Source organism: Sus scrofa, chromosome 9, assembly GCF_054392235.1.
Source record: "Sus scrofa isolate SSC_HxYL_T2T_F1_AM1 chromosome 9, Sscrofa_HxYL_maternal_Yorkshire_Landrace_v2.0, whole genome shotgun sequence".
NCBI classification, from domain to species: domain Eukaryota; kingdom Metazoa; phylum Chordata; class Mammalia; order Artiodactyla; family Suidae; genus Sus; species Sus scrofa.
In genome coordinates this window covers 91,167,725-91,190,758 of record NC_139391.1, presented here as the reverse complement: position 1 = coordinate 91,190,758, position 23,034 = coordinate 91,167,725, and the positions used below count along the sequence as shown (strand labels likewise).

Sequence of the window (23,034 nt, the reverse complement as noted above, 5' to 3'; positions counted from 1 at the left end):
CAGATGTTTCCTTTTCTCTCTTCTTTTTTGAATTCACACATTTTTGTGTGTGTGTATTTCCATCAGAACCCACGTAGAATACATCTACCATACCAAAATCACTAAAACATTAAAAATTTTAAGAGGCGGCCAATCCTTAAATTGGTAAATATTCTCAAGTACCTACTATGTGCTTGGTAATAGGAAGCTCTGGTTGCTACAAAGACAAAATGAAAGACAGAATCATCTCTAAAGAGCTTATCTTTCTTACTAGGAGGAGATTCATTCTGTAACAAGGCAAAAATCAAACATAATGTGTTGTTCAATAATGCAGGTGCCATAAGGGTGATACTGTAGAGTTCAGGAAAGTAGGGGCATATGTGCAGATAGAGTAATGGGAGAAGATATCATGGAGATGTGGCATCTAAATCAGGTCTTAAAGACAGGTGAATAGCTTCCAGTTTCATGATGGCAGAGTAAGTGACTTTCTGCAAATACCCTTCTCTTTCATAAAATCATGCCCAACAAGAAAAACAAAGATAGAAACACAAAATCTGTCTTGGATAAACCCAAAAGATAGCTAAGCACACATATAAATAACATGAAGATGAAAAACAGGTAAAAATCCAAATCACCAACAATGGTGATCAGGAAGGAAAATGTAATCACAGTATGTTACTTAACTCATCAGGAAACAATATTTACAGGAAACAATGTTTTATTAAAAAAATTATGAAACACTGTAAGTGAATTTAATCTAAAACTGTGATAAAATTATAAATTCTAAAACTAGGAAGATGAAGGAGTGAAAAAACAGCACTAATAACCATACCTATTATCATAAAACATCAACATATAGTACCTGGTAGACTACATTTAACATTATACACATACTCCTGACTTTTTAATGTACATATGTTATTTAATATGAATATCTTCCAAAACAGCATTTCATTGAAAATAAGGTAAAGGAGCAAACTGAAAATTTAAGACCAAGGAAGTCTGTATGTAAAAGAAACCTCAAGTAGAAAAATCTGCAAACATACTCAACCATTATTCCACATGCATAATTCCAAAAGAGAAGTTCAATTACCTACACCACCTTTTTTTTTTTTTTTTTTTTTTTTTTTTGCATATGAAGCTGACAATATTTTTAAAGCAAAAATACAAGGGCATAGGCATTCCCATAGACTATTTTGATTGTTTGTTTTTGTCTTTTGTCCTTTCAGGGCCGCACCCTCAGCATATGGAGGTTCCCAGGCTAGGGGTCTAATCAGAGCTGTTGCTGCCAGCCTATGTCAGAGCCACAGCAACACCAGATCCGAGCCGCATCTGCGACCTAAACCACAGCTCATGGCAATGTCAGATCCTTAACCTACTGAGCGAGGCCAGGGATGGAACCTGCAACTTTACAGTTCCTAGTTAGATTCGTTTCTGCTACGCCACAATGGGAATTCCTCCCATAGACTATTAATAGAGTCATCTGAGAGCATGTTTCAAGGCACATTATTTGGCTCAACCTTAAGATTAGCCATACCTTTGCACCTCAGACTTATAGGAATTTTTCCCAAGGAATGAACTAAAAATTTGCATAGAAATGCACATATCTCATGGGTATTCTCTGAAGTACTAGCTGAAATATTTAAAGGTTGGAAATAAAAGAATTTCCTCCTCCAAATAGCGGGAATTAATGGAAGGGAGTACTATGCAGCCATTGAAAACAAAGTTTTAAAGGAGGGGAGGTAGTAGCGAATGAATGAAAATAGGAGGAAAGACTAATAAGAAAGGGCATGATTCCAAGTATGGAGATAAGCAACCACAAATCATATATGGGAAACTAAATTTATTTCAGAACACTATTTGAGAAGAAACAGTGAGCACTAAGGAAATTCTTAGTATATGGATAAAACCTATGCATCACTGAACTTATTCACCAGGACAGTATGGTGAAGTTGCTAAGAACATAAGCTTTGGAGCCAAACGACCTGAAATCCAATATTCAAACTTAGCCTTTTCAGTTACTACCTTAGAGATTTGAATCTCCGGTTCCTAGCTGTAAAACTAAAATAATGTTTCATACTACTATTATAAGATGAAATAAAATGTCTGTAAAGCACTGTGCACGCTTGCGTCACAAGTGCCAGCAAACAGCAGCTTTTGGATACACTAAACCAGAACGCAAAAAGAAAAACCAATCGTAAAACAAGTGTGGAAGTAGAAAGGTACTGTTGTTAAAGATTTGCATGGTACTAATTTTTAAGTAACTGTCTAAATTATATGCATCAATAGGCATGTACTGTGTAAGTTTATTCACCAGTGGAGTAGCACATTTCATTATCCATAATTGAGAACATAATCATATACTGCCTCTTACTGTCTCACAGGAGAACTGATTACTCTATGATCATGTAAACTAAAATTATTTAAAGAATAGAATTTATGTTTCTGTTTCACCTATATCATTAGCACTTTTCTTCTGCAAATTTTAGTTGTGAGAATGGTAGTTTTCACTGTCCTGCCTTATTGGTCAATCACTGGCACAGATCTATAGAAGCAAGGAAACTAGACCTGATGTTTAGTTTAGATCTAGTACTTTTTCAATTTATATCTCACCGTTTCCTCTTTTCAATATTTATTTTTGATAAATGTTACCAATAACTGAACACTTTCATAGTTCCAATATGTAAGAGCCTCTATAGTCACTAAAAACAATCTAAACAAAGCTATCTGAAAGGTAAACAACAGTGGAGAAAAGTATGTAACTGAAAAGACCTGTCCTTTTATTTTAGAAGCTATTCAGGAAATGGTATCAAAATACATTTATATATCAAACATTTTCAGTAAGATACTACATAATTTTATTCAACCAAGTAGACATTATATACCTGAGGTTCATTAGGTTTAAGCAGAATGAACAGTAATACAGCCAAGGAAGACAATGCTTTTATATTAAGGCTACTTTGTGTGAACAAAGTAAAAAGGATCAACTGAGGCTAAGAAGTTATTTCTAATTCTGACATTCATGATGGCTGGCTGCATCACCAATTACTGCTGATATAATTATTAAGTGTAGGTTTAATTTACTCAGCACCTAATATTTACCAACATTCGGTACTAATTTTATAGATGTATGGTACATTGAAGTACCACTAAAACTTTTTAAGTATTGATAAAAATTGAAAAATAAAAAATACATCCAATTGAAAAATAAAAAATACATCCAAAGTTTTTACATCAGGGTGAAAAAACCCAGATTCTATTAAATAGTGGGTTTTTAACCTATCTCCATGAGACAAATTTATTTTAAAAATGAGCCAAAAGGCTTTCATCTCCAAAGAAAACAGAATGAGAACAGGATTTAAGAAAAAATATTTGTAAGTAAATTTAATATTTTTTGAGCAGTGTTATTTTAAGGAAAGTTTAAGTAGAATTTATTCCTAAAGGTATCTTTGAAATTTGCTTTAGGAACATGTATTGGATGCAAGGTTGCTTCAGATCCTCTCATTTTCTAACTTTCATTACTCCAAAAATAAAGAAAACATTTATTGAGCATATACTATGTACAAGATACTTTAGTGGGATTATATTTAACACATTAAAGATGTACTTCACATTGAGATAATGTCAATGTTGGATTCTGCCACTAGGGGGAGTTTATCCAGGGTAGTAAATTCAATTGAGAGTGGAAGAGCTTCAGGTTAAAACTGTCACCTACTTGATTCTAAATTTAATGGAATTGTAAATTTAAATGACCACTTTATTAACACTTGTATAATCATGCTACAACATACTTTCTCTTTAAGTAAAACACAATGGCTCATTTAAGGGGTCAAAGTTAAATCTCAATAACATTTTCAGCTCAAACAAGATGAAATTTTCTGACAATGTGGCAACATACTATAGAGCCTATTAGCTACAAACTAGTAATTTATCTAAAAAACCTCATTGATATTGGATTTATGGCTCCCTTCTTAAATTGAACTTTGATTAAGTGCATTTTAAGTTAACCATTTTTCACTAAAGTAAAAACTATATAAACAATTTCATGTGATTCTCTAAATGCTAGCACTAGGCTTTTCTTATGGAGCAATGTAGTGAAATTTTAAGGCATTTATATGATTAGAGGCAATGCATGATGCTCAATAAAGATCTGACAAACATTTACACTAAAATAAAACAAGGGTGAATGTGGAAATGCTTTGCTTGTACTATATTACATAAGATTATTAAATGCAAATGTACTGAAGTCTTAGAAAATATATTAAAATGTTAAGATAAAATAATAAAAGGTGCATCTTACATATATGAAAGAAAATGTACAGTAATATGCTTAAAGGGAAATTCTTCAATACGATGTTAATGAAAAGTCAAAAAATGTTAAAATTGACAATGAAAACAAAATTAAAACACTTGGTTGTTTTTTTAAAAAGTCATCTGGATCCTTTTGTAACACTGGTTGAAATGCAATAACTTAAAAATCCATCAGGGAGATATTCAGGTTTTCTGTTCATGTATGTAAAACCCATGACATTTCTATTATATATTATGCCAAGTGTACTACTATATTAATAAATACATAGATGAAGTGTTTGTGGTGCCTCTCAATTTTAAATAACCATCAAGGACAATTTGTCTAACTCAAATTAGACAAATTTTTACATAAGAAACCACTCTATAAAGGGCAAGTATTGTAAACCAATGTCAACAGAACTGCCAAGATAGAAAACTGCTGACTCAGCAGTAATCCTAATGTCAGCCACATGTAGAATAAGACTTCCAAATTTTAATCAGTCTATTTATAGATAAATATCCTTTGTTAATGCCAAGTCTATATCTGAAGGACTATAATCACTGAGATTCTAAAAGGAAATTAAAACTCCAGAATAATGAAACTTTTAAATTGGTCTTGAATACTAAACATAATCTATTATTTTTCTGGTTTGGACTAGTGACCTAAATTAAGTTTTAAGCCAAATGCACACTTCTGATTTGTTTTGAGTAAACGTTTAATGAGTGTGTTCTTAAAATTGTCTCTGAAATTTTGAAAAATGTGAAGTAAAATAACTCAGGGATAATAATGAGAAATAAACACATGAATACTGCCAACTCACAAAAGTAAATCTGTCTCGAGCACAGATTTTTCTTTTTCCTGACAACAATTACTTTAAAGAATTTGCCATCTCACACAAATATACCACCAAAACAAACAAAAAGTCCAAGTTTGTAATCTATCAGAATTGACAAAACTTGGAAGTGGAGGGGAAAGGGAATTACAGAAAGATGCTAAGAATGAAAACGTCTGTTTCAACGATTCCAGCTTCAAATCTTTTACTTTACAGACCCTAAAACCACCTCCAAAGTTATAAGAAAGCTCCCCCAAAAGGTGGCTGAAAATACAAATCCGCTCCTGTATCCTGCCTACTACTCTCTCAAACCTGCTACCATCTCTACACATTTTACCGATATGATCACGCTGAGCAATACAAATTTACTGCCAAATAAGTAAATAAGAGTGCAACAGAAAGCCCGCTGCACTGGACCAAAAAATACCTTCAGAGGCACTCGGCCCCCTTCTTGCAGAAAGCACGTGTTTAGCTCTTTAAAGCATCTCGCCCTACCAGGAGTGAGAATGGTGACCGTCCTCTAACCTAAGCGAGGAGGATATTAAATGTGAAAGGGGATTTCAAGACAAGCTTAGGTTAACTAATCCACCAACCCCACAAGGCAGACCAGAGCTGTCAACATAATAGAACCACAGCACAGTGAACAGTCCAGCAAACGAGTGGGGTGTGAGAGGGTGGGTGTGCGCTGGAGAGCGGTACAATTTTTTGAATGCAATAATTAAACACGGAAAAATCCAAAGCCCGGGTCTCTCGACCCGCCTCCAAATCTCGATTCCACCGACTGCGCCTGGAAGGGACCTAATCCCCTGACCGCGGGGATTTGGGGGCGGGGTGGGGCCGCCTCCCACACCCGCGCACCAGAGCGCCCACCCCGCCTCGAGATTGCACTCCGGACACTCACGTTTTCTGCACGGGCTTCCGCCGCTTGCGACTGGCGTAGGTGATGTTGGCGCTGCTGCTGTTCATGGTGCCTGGCTGGCGGCGGCTCCTCCCCGAGCGCAGACAGCCCGGTCTTCGAGACCCGGCGGCGACCCGGACGGCGGCAGCGGCCGGGGCCCGGTTGCACACAGCCGCGCCCGCTCCACCTGCGCGCTCCCTGGGCGGTGGCAAAGACGCCGCACCCGCCCTGAGCCTTGGGTCTCGCAGCTCCGCGCGTCCAGGTGCGCCGCCGGGGCCTGGCGCCGGGGGGCGAGGGGCGGAGACCGGTGACCCAGGCGGCGCAGGTGCCGTCTATACCAGCGGAGGGGGCGCGGCGCTGCCCGCAGGTGAGGCGGCCTGAATGGAGGAGGAGCCTCTGCTGCCTGTTTGGAATCCCGGCCTGGGTCGCGCGCTGTGGCGCCGCGCCCCGTGACCGTCGCTGCGGCCCCTTGGGTCAGGGAGGCGCCGCCGCGCTGCTCCCGGGGCTTCCCCGATCCTGGATGCTTCCCGCCTGGGAGCTTGGGCTCCGGCCTCCGCTCCCGGTACCACCAGCTTCCGCTTGGCTACGCGGCTGCCTCTTGTCCGAGCCGGTGGTCGCGGACACGCTCTCGGCACCTAGCGTCGAGTGGCCTCGCCTTGCGCTGCCTCCCGCCGCTGCTCGCACCGGCTGAATAGCAGAAGAGCCCCCGACCCCTCTCCAGCCCCGCCCAGCTCCTCATAGCCCCGCCCCGTCCTACTTGGCCCCGCCCTCATTACATTCTCTTAGTAACCACCTTCCCGACACGTGATGACGTAAGACGTAATGACACCCCCCAGTAGCCATCTTATTGAGGTCAAGGTAAGGGCTATGTGGACACACTTCCAACCCAGAAAGATACTCAGAAAGATACTTGACAACAAATTACTTGTAGCCAAACTGTTTGTAACTAGACAATCTCAAGGACAGATGTGCTAAATAGTGAACTTAACCTTACCTATAAAAGAGACAGTAACTCAATTTTTGGCTAAGAATTACTGTCAGCTGGCAGATAACCAGTGGAACTATAAATATTCCTAGAGAAAGCTTCAGGAGGCCACATCTGAGTTCAACCTGAAGGCAAGGCGTTTTCTTGTCTTCTTGTTTTGGTTTGTTTTTTGTCTCCACAATAAACAGTATAATATCTTTTGCCCAGCCAGAATAACTTTGTTACTCTATACTGAGATTTCAATAAGGTGAAAAGGAAGGAAGAAGAGCTGCAGGAGACATTTAAGGATAAGTAGTCTGGTATGGTTGGAGAGAAAACTGGAAATGAGATTCAAGAATTCTAGGATCAAATCATAAAGTCTTGGTCAAGAGTCCAGGTTTTATTCTGTAGTCAATGGAAGCCTTTTAAAGATGCACAGCAGGAAAGCAACATTCCGGTGTCTCACAAAAGTCACTCTGGAAGGAAAGTGCAAACTGGATTACAGGAGAGAAAGATTGGATGCAGGGAGAGTAGTAAGGGAGTTGAAATAGTCCAGGTAAAATCCAGGGAAGTGACAATGGGATGGAGAAAAGGAAGAAAAGATGGACAATAAGGAAATACATGGAGAGAGAGAGCGATCATAAATGACCCCAAGATTTCTGACTCCTTCTGCGCTGTTAACCAGAGTAGGGAGCACAGTGAGAGGAGTACGTTTGCTTGTCAGGAGCAGAAAGGCATCCAGACTGGGACATCCAGATGACATCTCACACCATATCCATTCCTACATTTTCAAACGTCATCAAGCCATTTCCACCTGGTGAGTTTTACCTCAGATTCACAATGTTGATAAATTGAACTCATTGTTTTCTTTAGCTGAAAATTTTCTCTAATCCACCTATGAAACATCTTCAACTCTCTTTCCACTTATATCTAAATATTCCAGCAAATACTATTAAATTTTGTGCTTTGCAAAATTCCTAATTCATCTCCCTCCACCTTATTCTTTAATAATAACAGAGAGAGCCCAGCTCAAATGCCATATCATTTGTGATTCCTAACCCAAATTTTGTGGGTATTATCCCCTCCACACTTTATTCATTCAAGAGATATTTTGAGAGTAATGGATATGTGCTAAGAATCTACTAGGAGACCACACTGAATCCTGTACCTCTCCATTGCAATATTCCCTGAGAGTATATTACTTTTCTGTTTTTGTTTAGCATTGTCTCCTGAGTACTAGCAAAGTTACTCTGTAAGAGTAAGTTCATTCATTCATTTCATTCAGCAAGGTTTTGGCTCCTATAAAACACCAGACTATGGGATGCAGTGGTGATGCCAGACATATTCATAGCCCCTTAGATCTTACATTCTAATGAGAGAGAGAAGAATTTATCAAGAAGTTATGCAAATAAATGTATAATTGCTGCTGTGAAAAGTACTATGAAATGATTATTTTGAGAATATGTACTAGGTGAATTTGACTTGGCCAGGGGAGCTTGCCATGAGGAAGCTTGAGCTGAATTCTGAGTTACAGATAGGCATTTTGTATGTGACATGGGTAGAAAAGTACACCTCATATGGACAGATATTTATTACAATTTTTACCTTCCTTTCAATCTTGCAGCTTCTTACCCCAGCCGTTCAGAATGATCTGTTTCACTCATACTCTGCTTCCACATCTTGGATCACACATTATAGCTATACCAAATATTTTAGAGAGCATAGACCACCTTCCACACGCTGTGTCCTGAAGTAGCCCAAGGTTACCACAATAGACTCCAAGGGGCATTCTCATGGGATGTTTAACAATTTCAAAGCCAACATAGTGACTTCAGTTGGACACCATGCAAATCACTAGCTTTAAGTAGTTCAGAACTTCAATATTAAATTGTACTCATTCCTTTTGAGGACATCATATCTTTGCAAGGTAGGGTTTTTGTCACTTGCTTTTATAAGAACAAGGACCATGGGAAAATGATTGTGGAACAGGAAATGAGGATAGCAGTTTCCAATCTAATTCCATTGTTTCAGAAGGACAGACCTACATAATAAGTTTGGACCTAACTACTTAATAAATGGAATTGTTAGGTGTTTCTTTTAGCCTCAACACCATGAAAACATTTCTGAGACACTATGAGTACCACGAACTGGGATAATGTGGAAATCTTTAGCATAGCTAAAACCTCCATTACAGATGAGAAACCTCAGGCCCAGGGAGATAAAATTGTCTGCTCATCAGAGCCTAATTTCAGATCTCCTAACTTCTATTCCAGTCAAAAATATGTGATGTATTTCACTTTGAACTGGTTTGATTCATTTCTTAAAAATAAACCATTTACAAATTGTTACCTTGACTCTAACATAAAAGAACAGGCATAAATATCTAAGGTCTATTTCTTTTTTTTTTTTTTTTTTTTTTTTGGTCTTTTGTCTTTTGTCTTTTGTTGTTGTTGCTATTTCTTGGGCTGATCCCACGGCATATGGAGGTTCCCAGGCTAGGGGTTGAATCGGAGCTGTAGCCACCGGCCTACGCCAGAGCCACAGCAACGCGGGATCCGAGCCGCGTCTGCAACCTACACCACAGCTCACGGCAACGCCGGATCGTTAACCCACTGAGCAAGGGCAGGGACCGAACCCGCAACCTCATGGTTCCTAGTCCGATTCGTTAACCACTGCGCCACGACGGGAACTCCTAAGGTCTATTTCTAAATGCTTAGTGCCTCTATTCTTGCTTGGGTAGTCTACACAATGTCATTGTCTGAAGCCAAAAAAAGGTAAGACTTTTTAGGGTAATGCTAATATGAACTGATAAGGGAACTACCATAAAAAGTAGGAACAATTTGTTATTGGTGAAAAGTATTTCTGTTTACTTAGGGGTAATGCTTTATTATAAGAAATGTCAAGATTTTTAACTCATGAAAAGAATGTTATCGGTTTAAATATTATCATATTAAGTAAAGTAAGTCAGATAGACAAGTATATGAGATCACTAATATGTGGTATCTAATAAAAAAAAAGATACAAAATAATTTATTTACAAAACAGAGACAGACTTGAATTTTCAAAACCAGATTAATGGCTAGGAAAGGGGAAACGTGCGGGGCGCGGGGCGGAGGGGGATGGATAAATTAGGTTGGGATTAATATAAATACACTGCTATATATAAAATAGATAAGTAGGGAGTTCCCTTCCTGGCTTAGTGGTTAGTGAACCCAACTAGAATCCGTGAGAGTGTGGGTTCTATCCCTGGAGTTGCTTAGTTGGTTAAGGATCCAGCGTTGCTGTGGCTGTGGTGTCTCTAATTCAACACCTAGCCTGGGAACCTCCATATGCCGCGAGTGTGGCCCTAAAAAGCCAAAAAAAAAAAAAAAAAAAAACCTAAAGATCTATAATTTAGATCTGCTAAACGTTAAAAGATTAGCACATTCTTACGTGTATTTAATAAAAACCCCAAAGCCTTATAGTCTTTGTGGAAATGTTTAACTTGAATTTAATTGTTCTGTAGAGAGTGATTCTCAATTTTCATCACGAGGGAGCTTTAAAAAATATCGATGCCCCTTCCAGTGATTTTGATTTAGTTGATGTAGGCTGTGGCCTGGACATCAAGATTTTCAGTGGTAATAGTTATATTGTGACTATGTAGAAGGAGATCTGTATTCTCAGGAAGTGCCTGCTGCAACTAAGTATGAAATGTCCTGATGTCTGCAACTTATTTAAGAAAAAAAATGTATAAATACACATATATATGTATATTTATACATGCACACAATTGTGAAGGGAATACAGGTATCTGTTTTTTATCCTTTCAACTTTTCCATATGTTAAAACTTTTTATAATGAAAAAAGAAAAAAAAAGAGCAAGACAAATAGTCATCTATCCTCAAGTTTAGAATTCAGAGACAGGATAATTATTTGAAGCCTGATAACTGTTTCAGTGTTTAAGGGAGACCAGGACAGATATATTAATTATCTAGCTCTTAAATGAGATAAAGCTTAGAACTTGCTCTAACCCTTGATATTCCAGGTAACAGATGAAAAATAAGTGAAAGAAGACTCAAACGAAATGTCTGTAAAACTCCCATTTTAAAGCATCTTTGGACTGAGGAATATATGTATAGTTAATTGCGCATTTCAAGAATTTAGCTGGTTTAAGCTAAACACAATATTCATTTGGCTGTATCCACCAGTCAGTTATATGTACTAAAATGCTAATAGTTTCTGATTCTTTACAATATTTTTCACTTGTTTTCAACTATAAATTTGAAATGTCTTCTTTATCCACTTTCTGCTTATACTCTCTAACTTACCTAAGATGTTATAATGCATCAGTAGTCAAGATCTATATCTGTAAGACTTGCATGCTATACTAATAGCTTGTTTTTCTGTTGGGAAAAAATGTTAACCTGGACTCCAAGTTAAATCTTCTCACAGAAATGCTATGTAAAACAAGTAGAATAAGTAAGGTCTGTAGGACCCTCCTAAATCAAACTCTATACCAAGCATCAGAAAAATCTGGCACTACCTGATTGGTAAGTTGATAATGATAAAGAAGATCTGGTTACATAATTAATCAAGGGGATGTAGCTGAGGGTGGAGTGTCCTGTGTAGCAGGGATTCTCCACCCTTCCCTCCTAAGGCAGGGTGGAAGAATTTTCCTTGTAAAACTTTAAACTTTGAGTTGCTTTCCTGACTGAACATAGATTGACTTCCCATCTGTCTTTACAGTGGTAAGGAGCCCTGGTGGGTTGGGTTAGAAGGATTCAATTTATTTCCAGCTTTTGGACAAATCTATTACATTCCTTTATTCCCTGCTTTGTGTTGAATTCATTCTGGTTATCTGAGTCTATAAATAAAGGATCACATAGAGCAAATGTGTTTCTGGAAAAAAGCATGGAAGTCAATAAGTATTTTGGAGTATGCTGGTATGTAATGGAATACCAACTCGATTGTTTATAATGTAAACAATCTTAAAACTTCACAGAACAGAATTTTCAAATTTTAATTTATTAGATACTGTATTTTTCCATATTTACTTATTTAAACTAAACTTTTGTAATGTTCATATTTATGCAAACTTTGTGCATAATTCTTTGGAACAAATTACCACCACCACCAGCACCACAATGTACACCTGTATTAGTAAAAATACCAATCCGAATCCTGCTAGAGTGTTTGAACAGTAGATGGAAAGTCTATGAAAGATATAAAATTCAAACTTTGACTCTTTTTATTCTTGAATAGCACAGAGTTAAATGTTAACCTTGGCAAAAATTGAATTTGTGGCATAACATGAATTTACCTTCTTTTAATTTTAACATAGTATTGTTGTAAAACCTAAATTTACATGTTATCTAGTAATTTATATTTTCTTTCAATGTGTAGATAAGATATTTCTGTACTTAGATCTTTAAATGTAATATAAAAATGTATTTCCAGGAGTTCCTGTCATGGCTCAGTGGTAACGAACCCATCTAATATACATGAGGATGAGGTTTCAATCCCTGGCCTGGCTCAGTGGATTAAGGATCCAGCATTGTCATGAGCTGTGGTGTAGGTCGCAGATGTAGCTTGGATCTGACATGGCTGTGGCTGTGGCATAGGCCTTCAGCTACAGCTCCAATTCGACCCCTAACCTGGGCACTTACCATATGCTGCAGGTGCGGCCATAAAAAGACCTCCCCCCCCAAAAAAAAAAAGTCCCAAAGCTGCTTTAAAAGTATTTGGAATGAACACAGTGATTTAATTTACATTAGTGAGATATTACAGATGCATTAAAATTTTTTGATTTGTCCAGTTATTATATTTGCATATTCCGTATTTTTAATTTCAGTAGTGTGGTACATACTTAGGAAGATTCCTCAAAGAGACGTTTCATTCTTCTATTTTTCATTTATGCATGATTAAAATTCAAGGGTATTTAGCTTCCCAAATCTCACATTTTAAATGTTTTAAAATGTTTTTCTTGTACCCTTTCTTGCAGAAAACACAAATTAAAGATAAGGTACAAATATTGACATATTGGCTGTCTTACCCAGCAGAAAGAAAGCCACTCATGTACTCTAATAATGTCCTTTCCCCCATTTTAATAAGAAGGTTTGTGTTGTTCTGACATTAAATGGATTAAGCAGCAAGCCTGCTGAGAAAAATACTCAAAGGTATTAAACCCTTGCAGTGTTGGTTTAACTGTAAGTACTGTAAAATAAGATTAAGTCTGAGTTTGGAAGAAGAACTAGATTTGACATAAGACTAAAAGGTAACAATATTCACAGATGCCTGAATTAATGCTTCATTGAAAAATATAATTAGCACAAGATTTGAAAATATGTCTCCTTTGGCAAATGTCTTCAGAGAGTAATCAGTGCTGTAGACTGATGTAGTGGAAAGAGCACTGGGCAGGTGGCCAAAAATCTTTGAATTCAAGTTTGTTGCTCTAGCATTCGCTAGTTCTGTGACCTTGGATAAGAAATTTCTAAAGTCTTTGAATTGCGTAAGGTGGATGTGGCCAGATGGCAACCATTCTCCACTTTGGAGAGTGCATTTCTGTACAGTAGACGCTCAAAGGCTAAAAATTGCATTTCCCAGATTCCTGTATAATTAAAGTTGCAGATGCAAATTAGGTTCAGCCAATTTGATGCACTGGTTGAGAATTAGAAGGCAGAAGTCAAGTGGAGGTCATCTTCCTGCTGCTTGAATTGTTTCTGCTAATAAGTGAGATGGTGAAGACATGATTTTTGTGTGATGGGTTCTCAGACGCCAAATTCTGTGTTTCATGGTTTCTGGGAGGCTGTTGCGGTAACAGCCGTGGTGAATTCCCAGTTCTTACTTGTAGCTGCAGCTGTGTGCTTTTGAACGCAAATTCTGTAGTTAATTCTGGATGCTTCACCTTTCTGACTGAACTAGTAGTTCCCCTAATATATCAGTTTTGCGGTATTCTGGAAACATTCCTCGATGCCCAGCCTAGGGCCTTCATCTCTAGCCTTTCCAATTACTTTTAAGATTTCAATTCCCTGTATTTAATTTCTATCTATTTAAAGTACCTGGAGCTTATGCCGTTTCCTGTCCTGAAGCTTAGTTGATACACACATATGCGCATTTCAATCATACCTCATAGAGTCATTGAGAAACTCAAACTGTACTAAGTATATTTAATATTATTTCTTTTTTTTGAGAATGGATATTTATGATATGAAAAGCAGCTATTAAAAATGCTCTCATTAATTTAACTCAAATAACATTGGTCTAAATATATTTTGTGAAATATTGATTCTGTTGGGTAAAAAACACAGGAAGCAATAATCTCATATTCTATAAGCATCTAGATATTATATATCTCTGGTCCTAAGAATGCCCATGAGTTTGAATGATGCCTTTCTTATAAGTGAAAAAAATAGTCTTCCCATTAATCTTATTTTTTATTACTCAATGAATTTATTACATTTATAGTTGTACAATGATCATCACAATCCAATTTTATAGGATTTCCATCCCACATCCCCAATGTATCCCCCCACCCCCCAAACTGTCTCCTTTGGAAACCATAAGTTTTTCAAAGTCTCGAGTCAGTATCTATTCTACAAAGATGTTCATTGTGTCCTTTTTTCTGATTCCACATGTCAGTGATAGCATTTGATGTTGGTGTCTCATTGCCTGACTGACTTCACTTAGCAAGATAATTTCTAGGTACATCCATGTTGCTAAAAATGCCAGTATTTCATTCCTTTTAATGGCTAAGTAATATTCCATTGTGTATATGTGCCACAACTTCTTGATCCACTCCTCTGTCGACAGACATTTAGGTTGTTTCCATGACTTGGCTATTGCAAATAGTGCTGCAGTGAACATTGTGGTACATGTGTCTTTTTGAGTCATGGTGTTCTCTGGATAGATGCCCAGGAGTGGGATTGCTGGATCAAATGGTAGTTGTATTTTTAGTTTTCTGAGGCATCTCCATAGTGTTTTCCACAGTGGTTTCACCAATTTACAATCCCACCAACAGTGTAATAGGGTTCCTTTTTCTCCACACCCTCTCCAGCACTTATTGTTTGTAGACTTTTGGATGATGGCCATTCTGGCCTATGTAAGGTGGCACCTCATAGTGGTTTTGATTTGCATTTCTCTAATAATGCGTGATGTTGAACATCTTTTCATGTGTTTTTTGGCCATCTGTATGTCTTCTTTGGAGAACTGACTGTTTAGATCTTCTGCCCATTTTTGGATGGGGTTGTTTGTTTTTTGTGGTATTGAGAGGTAGGAGGTGTTTATAAATTTTGGAGATTAATCCCTTGTCAGTTGATTCATTTGCAAAGATTTTTCTCCCATTCTGTGGGTTGTCTTTTCATTTTATTTAAAATTTCCTTTGCTGTGCAGAAACTTTTAAGTTTAATTAAGACTCATTTGTTTATTTTTGTTTTTATTGTCATTACTCTAAGAGGTGGATCTGAGAAGATATTGCTGTCATTTCTGTCAGAGAGTGTATGGCCTATGTTTTCCTCTAAGAGTTTTATAGTATCTGGTCTTATATCTAGGTCTTTAATCCATTTTGAGTTTATTTTTGTGTATGGTGTTAGGGAGTGTTCTAATTTCATTCTTTTACATGTGGCTGTCCAGGTTTCCCAGCACCACTTATTGAATGGCTGTCTTTTCTCCATTGTATATTCTTGCCTCCTTTGTCAAAGATTAGTTGGCTGTAGGTGCATGGGTTTAATTCTGGGCTTTCTATCCTGTTCCACTGATCTATATTTCTGTCTTTGTGCCAGTACCATACAGTTTTGATGACTGTTGCTTTGTAGTATAGTCTGAATTCAGGGAGCCTGATTCCTCCAGCTCCATTTTTCTTTTTCTAGATGTCTTTGGATTTTCTGGGTCTTTTGTGCTTCCAAACAAACTTTAAAATATTTTGTTCAAGTTCTGTGAACTATGTCCTTGGTAATTTGATGAGGATTGCATTGAATCTGTAGATTACTTTGGGTAGTATAGTCATTTCAATAATATTGACTCTTCCAATCCAAGAACATGGTATATCTTTCCATCTATTTTGTGTCATCTTTGATTTCTTTCATCAGTATCTTATAGTTTTCAGAGTACAGGTCTTTTGTCTTTTTAGGTAGTTTTTAGGTTTCTTATTCTTTTGGATGTGATGATAAATGGGATTGCTTCCCTAATTTCTTTTTCTGCTCTTTCATTGTTAGTATATAGAAATGCCATTGATTTCTGTGTATTAATTTTGTATCCTGCGACTTTGACAAATTCATGGATGAGCTCTAACAGTTTTCTGGTAGAGTCTTTAGGATTCTTTAGGTATAGTATCATGTTATCTGGAAATAGGGATAGTTTTACTTCTTCCTTTCCAATTTGGATTCCTTTTATTTCTTTTACTTCTCTGATTGCTGTGGCTAGGACTTCCAGAACTATGTTGAAGAGTAGTGGTGAGAGTGGACATTCTTGTCTTCTTCCTGATCTCAACAGGAATTCTTTCAGCTTTTCACCATTGAGAATGATGTTTGCTGCGGGTTTGTCATATATGGCCTTTATTATGTTGAGGTAGGTTCCCTCTATGCCCACTTTCTGAAGGGTTTTTATCAGAAATGGATGTTGGATTTTGTCAAAGGCTTTTTCTGCGTCTATTGAGATGATCATATGGTTTTTATTCTTCAGTTTGTTAATGTGGTGTATCACACTGATTTTGTCAAAGGCTTTTTCTGCGTCTATTGAGATGATCATATGGTTTTTATTCTTCAGTTTGTTAATGTGGTGTATCACACTGATGGGATTTGCAGATATTGAAGAATCCTAGCATCCCTGGGATCCTTTTAATGTATTGTTAGATTCGGTTTGCTAGTATTTTGTTGAGGATTTTTGCATCGATGTTCATCAGTGAAATTGGCCTGTGATTTTCTTTTTTTGTGGTTGGTATCTTTGTCTGGTTTTGGTATCAGGGTGATGGTAGCCTCATAGAATGAGTTTGGGAGTATCCCTTCCTCTGCAATTTTTTGTAATAGTCTCATAAGGATAGTTGTTAGGTCTTTAATTGTTTGATAGAATTAGGCTGTGAAGCCATTTGGTCCTGGACTTTTGTTTGATGGAAGTTTTTTAATCACAGTTTTAATTTCAGTACTTGTGATTGGTCTGTTCATCTGTTCTATTTCATGTTGGTTTAGTCTTGGAAGATTGTATTTTTCTAAGAATATGTCCTTTTCTTCTAGGTTTTCCATTTTATTGGCATATAGTTGCATATAGTAGTCTCTTAGGATCCTTTGCATTTCTGTGATGTCCATTGTTACTTCTCCTTTCTCATTTCTAATTTTATTGATTTGAGTCCTCTCTTATTTTTGCTTGATAAGGCTGGCTAAGTGTTTATCAATTTTTTTGATCTTTTCAAAGAACCAGCTTTTCATTTCATTGATCTTTTCTATGGTTTTCTTTGTTTCTATTTCATTGATTTCTGCTTTGATCTTTATGATTTCTTTCCTTCTGCTAACTTTAGGTCTTGTCTGTTCTTCTCTCTCGAGTTGCTTTGATGTAAAGTTAGGTAGTTTATTTGAGCTTTTTCTTCTTTCCTGAGGTGGGTTTGTATTGCTATAAACTTTCCTCTTAGTATGGCTTTTGTTGCATCCCATAGGTTTTGGAGTGTTGTATCTTCGTTGTCATTTGCTTCCAGGTATTTTTAAATTTCCTCTTTGATTTCTTCAGTGATCCATTGGTTATTTAGTAGCATGTTGTTTAGTCTCCACGTGTTTGTGTTTTTTGCAGGTTTTTTTTCTTGTTGTTGATTTCCAGTCGTATAGCATTGTGATCAGGAAAGATGCTTGATTTGATTTCAATTTTCTTAAAGTCACTAAGGTTTGATTTGTAGCCCAGGATGTGATTAATCATTGAGAATATATCATGTAAACTTGAGAAGAATGTGTATTCTGTTGCTTTTGGATGGAATGTCCTATAAATAGCTATTAAGTCCATCTAGTCTAATGCTTCATTCCGGGCCCATGTTTCCTTATTGATTTTCTGTCTGGGTGATCTGTCCATTTCTTTACTTTAACATTGGGAGTGTTAAAGTCCCCCACTATTATTGCGTTATTGTCGATTTCTCTTTTTAAGGTTGGGTACATAGATATTTAAAATTGTTATATCTTCTTGGATTGATCCATTGATCATTAGGTAATGACCTTCCTTGTCCCTTAAAATATTCTTTCATTTTAACATCTATTTTGTTTGACATGAGTATTGCTACTCCAGCTTTGTTTTGAGTCCTGTTTGCATGGAATATTTTCTTCCATCCTCTCAATGTGTATGTGTCCCTGGAAGTGGAGTGGGTCTCTTGAAGTGGAGTGCGTATATATATGACTTGTTTCTGTATCCATTCAGCCAGTCTATGTCTTTTGGTTGAGGAATTTATTCCATTAACATTTAAGGTAATTATTGATATGTATGTTCTTATTGCCATGTTATTGATTGCTTTGGACTTATTTTTGTTGTTCTTTTCTCTTGCCTTCTTTTTTTCTCTCCTCTGGTGATTTGATAACTATCTTTAGTGTTGTATTTGAGTTGATTTTTCTTATTTGTTTGTGTATCAACTGTAGATTTTTGGTTTGCAGTTATTCTGAAGTTTTGATGTAAGAGTCTATATATATAAATGAGATTGTTTTAAGTTGTTGGCTTCTTAATTGCAAGTTCATCTCCAGTGTCCTGCATTTGTACTCTCCTCTTCTCACGATTTCTGATTTTGGTGGCATAATTGTGCATGGATGATTTCCTATCTTTACTGTATATATACATTTACTGGTGAGCTTTGTCATTTGTAGAATTTTTGTTTCCTGTTGCTGTCTTGTCTTTTCTGCCTAGAGAAGTTCCTTTAGTATTTGTTGTAAAGCTGGTTTAGTGTTGCTGAATTCTCTTAGCTTTTGCTTACCTGTGAAGGTTTTGATTTCTCCTTCATATCTGAATGAGAGCCTTGCTGGGTAAAGTAATCTTGGTTGGAGATTTTTTCCCTTTCATCACGTTGAGTATATCATGCCACTCCCTTCTGGCTTGCAGAGTTTCTGCTGAAAAATCTGTGGATAACCTTATTGGGGTTCCCTGGTATGTTATTTGTTTCTTTTCCCTAGGTGGTTTCAATATTTTCTCTGTCTTTAATCTTGGTCAGTTTGATTAATATGTGTCTTGGTGTATTCCTCCTTGGGTTTATTTTACATGGTACTCATTGTGCTTCCTGGATTTGAGTGAGTGGATCCTTTCTCATGTTAGGGAAGTTTATAGCTCTTATCTCTTAGAATATTTTTTCCGTCCCTTTCTCTCTCTCTCTCCTCCTTCTGGCACCCCTATAATATGGATTTGGTGCATTTAACATTGTCCCAGAGTTCTCTGAGACTCTCTTCATTTCTTTTCAATCTTTTTTCTCTCTTCTGTTCTTTATCTGTGATTTATACCAATCTGTCCTCCACCTTGCTTATTCATTTTTCAGCCTCCTGTATTCTGCTATTAAGTGCTTCTAGTGAATTTTTTGTTTCAGTTATTGTATTTTGCATCTAGTTTAAGTTTTATATCTTGTATCTCTTTGCTCAGTGATTCCTGTAAGTTATCCATCTTTGCCTCCAGTTTATTTCCAATGTCTTGCATCATCTTCAGCATCAACAGTCTAAAGTCTTTTTCCTGGAGCTGAGAATCTCCTCATCACTTAGCTGATTTGTTGGGATTTTTTTCTTTCTCCCTCATCTGAGTTAGAGTTCTCTGTCTTTTCATTTTTATAGGTTTTTGGTGTGGTGACCTTTTCCCAGATAATAGAATTTTAGCCTCTCTTACTTCTGGTGCTGCTCCCCCTTGTGGCTGAAGTTTGTACCTGTTGGGAGGGACTTTTGCCTGCCCACTGGTAGGTGGAGCTGATTCTTATCCCTCTGGTGGGTGGGGCTTTGTCTCTAGGTGAGATTAGAGGTGGCTGTGTGCCTGGGGGGATCTTTATGCAGCCTGTTTACTGATGGGCGGGGCTGTGATCCCAGTTTTTGTTTGGCCTGGGGCTTTTCAGCACTGATGGGTGGGGCCCAATTCTCCTAAAATGGCCACTTCCAGAGAAAGGCATGCTGATTAATATTCCTGAGAGCTTTGCTTCCAGTGTCCTTCCCCACAGCAAGCCACATTCACCCCTGTTTTCCCAGGAGGTCCTCCATGAACTGTAGTCAGGTTTGACCCAGATTCCTATGGAGACTTAGCTTTGCCCTGGGACCCAGTGCACATGAAAGTCTGTGTATGCCTTTTAAGAATTGGGTCTCTGTTTCCCCCAGTCCCATGGAGCTCCTGCATGCAAGCCCACTGGCCTTCAATGCAGATGCTCCGGGGGCTTTTTCCTAGTGCCAGACCCCCACGCATGGGAGTTTGATGTAAGGCTCAGAACTCTCACTCCTGTAGGTGAGTCTCTGTGAAACAGTTATTTTCCAGTCTGTGGGGCTTCCCACCTGGTATGGTGGGAAGGTATGGTGTTGCTTATATCACATAATCACCCCTCCTACCTCTTGATGTGGCCTCCTCTTGTCTTCTGGAGTAGGATATCTTTTTGAAAGTTTCCGATCCATTTGGTTGAAGATTGCTCAGTATTTGGTTGTAAATTTTGTTGTTTTTAGGAGAGAAGTAGAGCTCCAGTCCTTCTAATCCGCCATCTTAATCCCCTTCTTTCTTTCTAATTTAAATATGTTTTCCATATTTTATAGTCTCAATCTCTATCTCCTTTGAAAAGAAATGCTAAGAAAGGTTAAACATAGTCATATTTCTAACTAGTTCCTATTGTGGAATGAGGATATTTTTTATCAATTGATTGAATTCTGCTCATTTCTTTGGGTAAAAATGCTTTAGCAATCAGACAGTTTAACCCATTTTGGACATTTTTATCTTGTTTTAACTGGTAGTATAGTCATTGTGGGGACTAAGGCCAGATCTGATTTTCATTCTGCTGTTTATACACAACTAAAACAAATTAATCAAAGAGGCTAGATTGGGGATAGAGGATCCACTAGAGTCAGAAATGTGTTTTCTTGTGTATTTCAATAATTGTACAATCTTTATAAAGAACCTACTGTGTCCTAGGAAATAAGTGTGCTAAGAAGACGACGATAAATACAGAACATCTCCCTTCTTCAAAAGCTCACTTTAATCCAGTTGAGGAGACAACATACAAATAACTGTAACTCACAGAGGAGAACAAGTTTGGCTTCCTTTGGGTTGGGGGATAGGATGGTTGTCATGGAAATCACAAAGAAAATGTGACACCTGAGAAAGCATTTGAAAGATGAAATATAAATTTATCTGAAAGATATGAAAGGGGAAGAGAATTCCAGGTAAAGGGAACAGCATGTTAAAGTCAGGGTGGCATAGATAAGCATGGTGTGTTCCTTGAATTAGAATTGGTTCCACTTTGTCATAGGATTAAAAGGGGGCTGAGAGGGTAATTGTGCTGCCAGATATTCTCTAGCATATGAACAAATTCCCATGAGTTTATAGGTTGGTGCTTGAAAGCAATGGTTGAATGAAATTTCTGAAGCTATATTCTTGTCCATGTTAAAGTTTGCTATGTGAATTTGTGATGTTTGTCTTAAGATTGTGGTCTAGAAGGGTCAATCTGGCTTTAAAACTAACAAACAAATGAACAAACAAACTTTACTTATCTTGAGGAAATTATTGTCAAATGAAACTGGAAAAATAGTCTGAGAGCAGAACATAAGGGGCCTTACAAACTGTGGCAAGGCTTTTTTTGTGTGTGTGGCTATGAGGTCCATGACTTTAATTTTTTTAATTAGATTTTATTTTTTAGAGCAGTCTTAGCTTGACAAGTTCACAGATTTTCACTGAGTAGTTATTAATAAAGGTGATGTACAATTTATATTTAGAAAAATGAGTGGTAGCATTTTGGAAATGAATAGAAAAAGATAAGACCAGTTAGGAGCTTATTATAATACAAAAATAAAGGCTATTTGTCATTGTTTTACAGGATCACATTTTAATGTCATGCCATGGATTTTTTTTTTTAAACCAAGAAACACTTTTGGAAATAAATGTTACTCTATATGCCTCTGTGTTTTTATGAAAGACTGGTATATATTTTTAAGTATTCCATATCTTGTAATATTTTGAAATATTCCATACTCCCAGAACTTTGAACCAGGAAAAAATTTCTTTTCTAGAACTATGTGATTCTTCAAATTAGATGAGTCATTTATAAAGTTAAAAAACAAAACAAGTCACATAGATTGTCAATCTAAAGGCTGTGACTTATTCCTAAATGGAAAATAGGTTAATGTAGAGTTGCTCTTGTTGGCTTGGAACTAAGAGGTCCTGGTCCTGGCTACTTGCATTTAACCACCCTTAGGGAGTACTAATTTGAGAGTCATTGTTCCAAACAATGAAAGTGAAGTAATCATGTTTCTCTTTTTTCCCTTGTGAAGTAGGAAGCTCAGAACTAAGGTGTGTCTTATCTTGTACATGTTCCTGTGTGGGATTTCTTAATGTAGCATTTCTCCTTTTCTCCTTTGTTTTCTGTAATTATTTCAAGTTAGTGTATCTATGCTTAGAGTGAAAACAACCTCATTAAGTTGATTGCTTTGGTCAATCATTTGCTTTCTCAATTTGATGAAAATAGACTCAGTTTCCCCAACAATTAGTTTTTTCCCATTCTCCATAGCAGCTTTCCATTCAGAGGCAACCAGGGAATGAGAGAGGGCAAACTGACCTCTGTACATCTCTAAGAGTCTCAGTTGGACTCTGGTATCCAACTTAAATGTTGAAAATACAATAATGTGAATGATTTTATAGTTAAAACACAAAATTATTTGTGAATTCTGAGTTTGCGGAACAAAACCAAATCAGTAATTGTGCATCTTTTTTTTTTTTAAGTGCATTGTGAGAAAAACAATTACCCATACTAGGTTCTATGTTGGTTCAATTACCCCAAACCAACAGATGACACATATAACCTTAAGATAATAAAACTGAAGATAGATCTATTTAAGACTATGGATTGTGACTCCTAGACAGCTGGAGAATGACTTACTGGAACAGTTGCTAAATATGGTAGCTGCCTTTTCCATCTCAAC

At 37.2% G+C, this 23,034-nt stretch overlaps 1 protein-coding gene across 5 annotated transcripts in view; it reads right to left on the bottom strand.

The window, feature by feature from the left end:
- The window catches only part of AHR (aryl hydrocarbon receptor), a 489,182-nt gene that overhangs the window by 37,863 nt on the left and 428,285 nt on the right, over window positions 1–23,034 (bottom strand). Inside the window, 1 exon segment of one of the 5 annotated variants that reach the window (NM_001303026.1) lies at window positions 6,004–6,179. The exons of the other annotated variants lie outside the window; for them this stretch is intronic. Within the exon segment in view, the coding sequence (NP_001289955.1) occupies window positions 6,004–6,068 (65 nt within the window). The 5' untranslated portion in view covers window positions 6,069–6,179. 5 annotated transcript variants of the gene reach the window in all.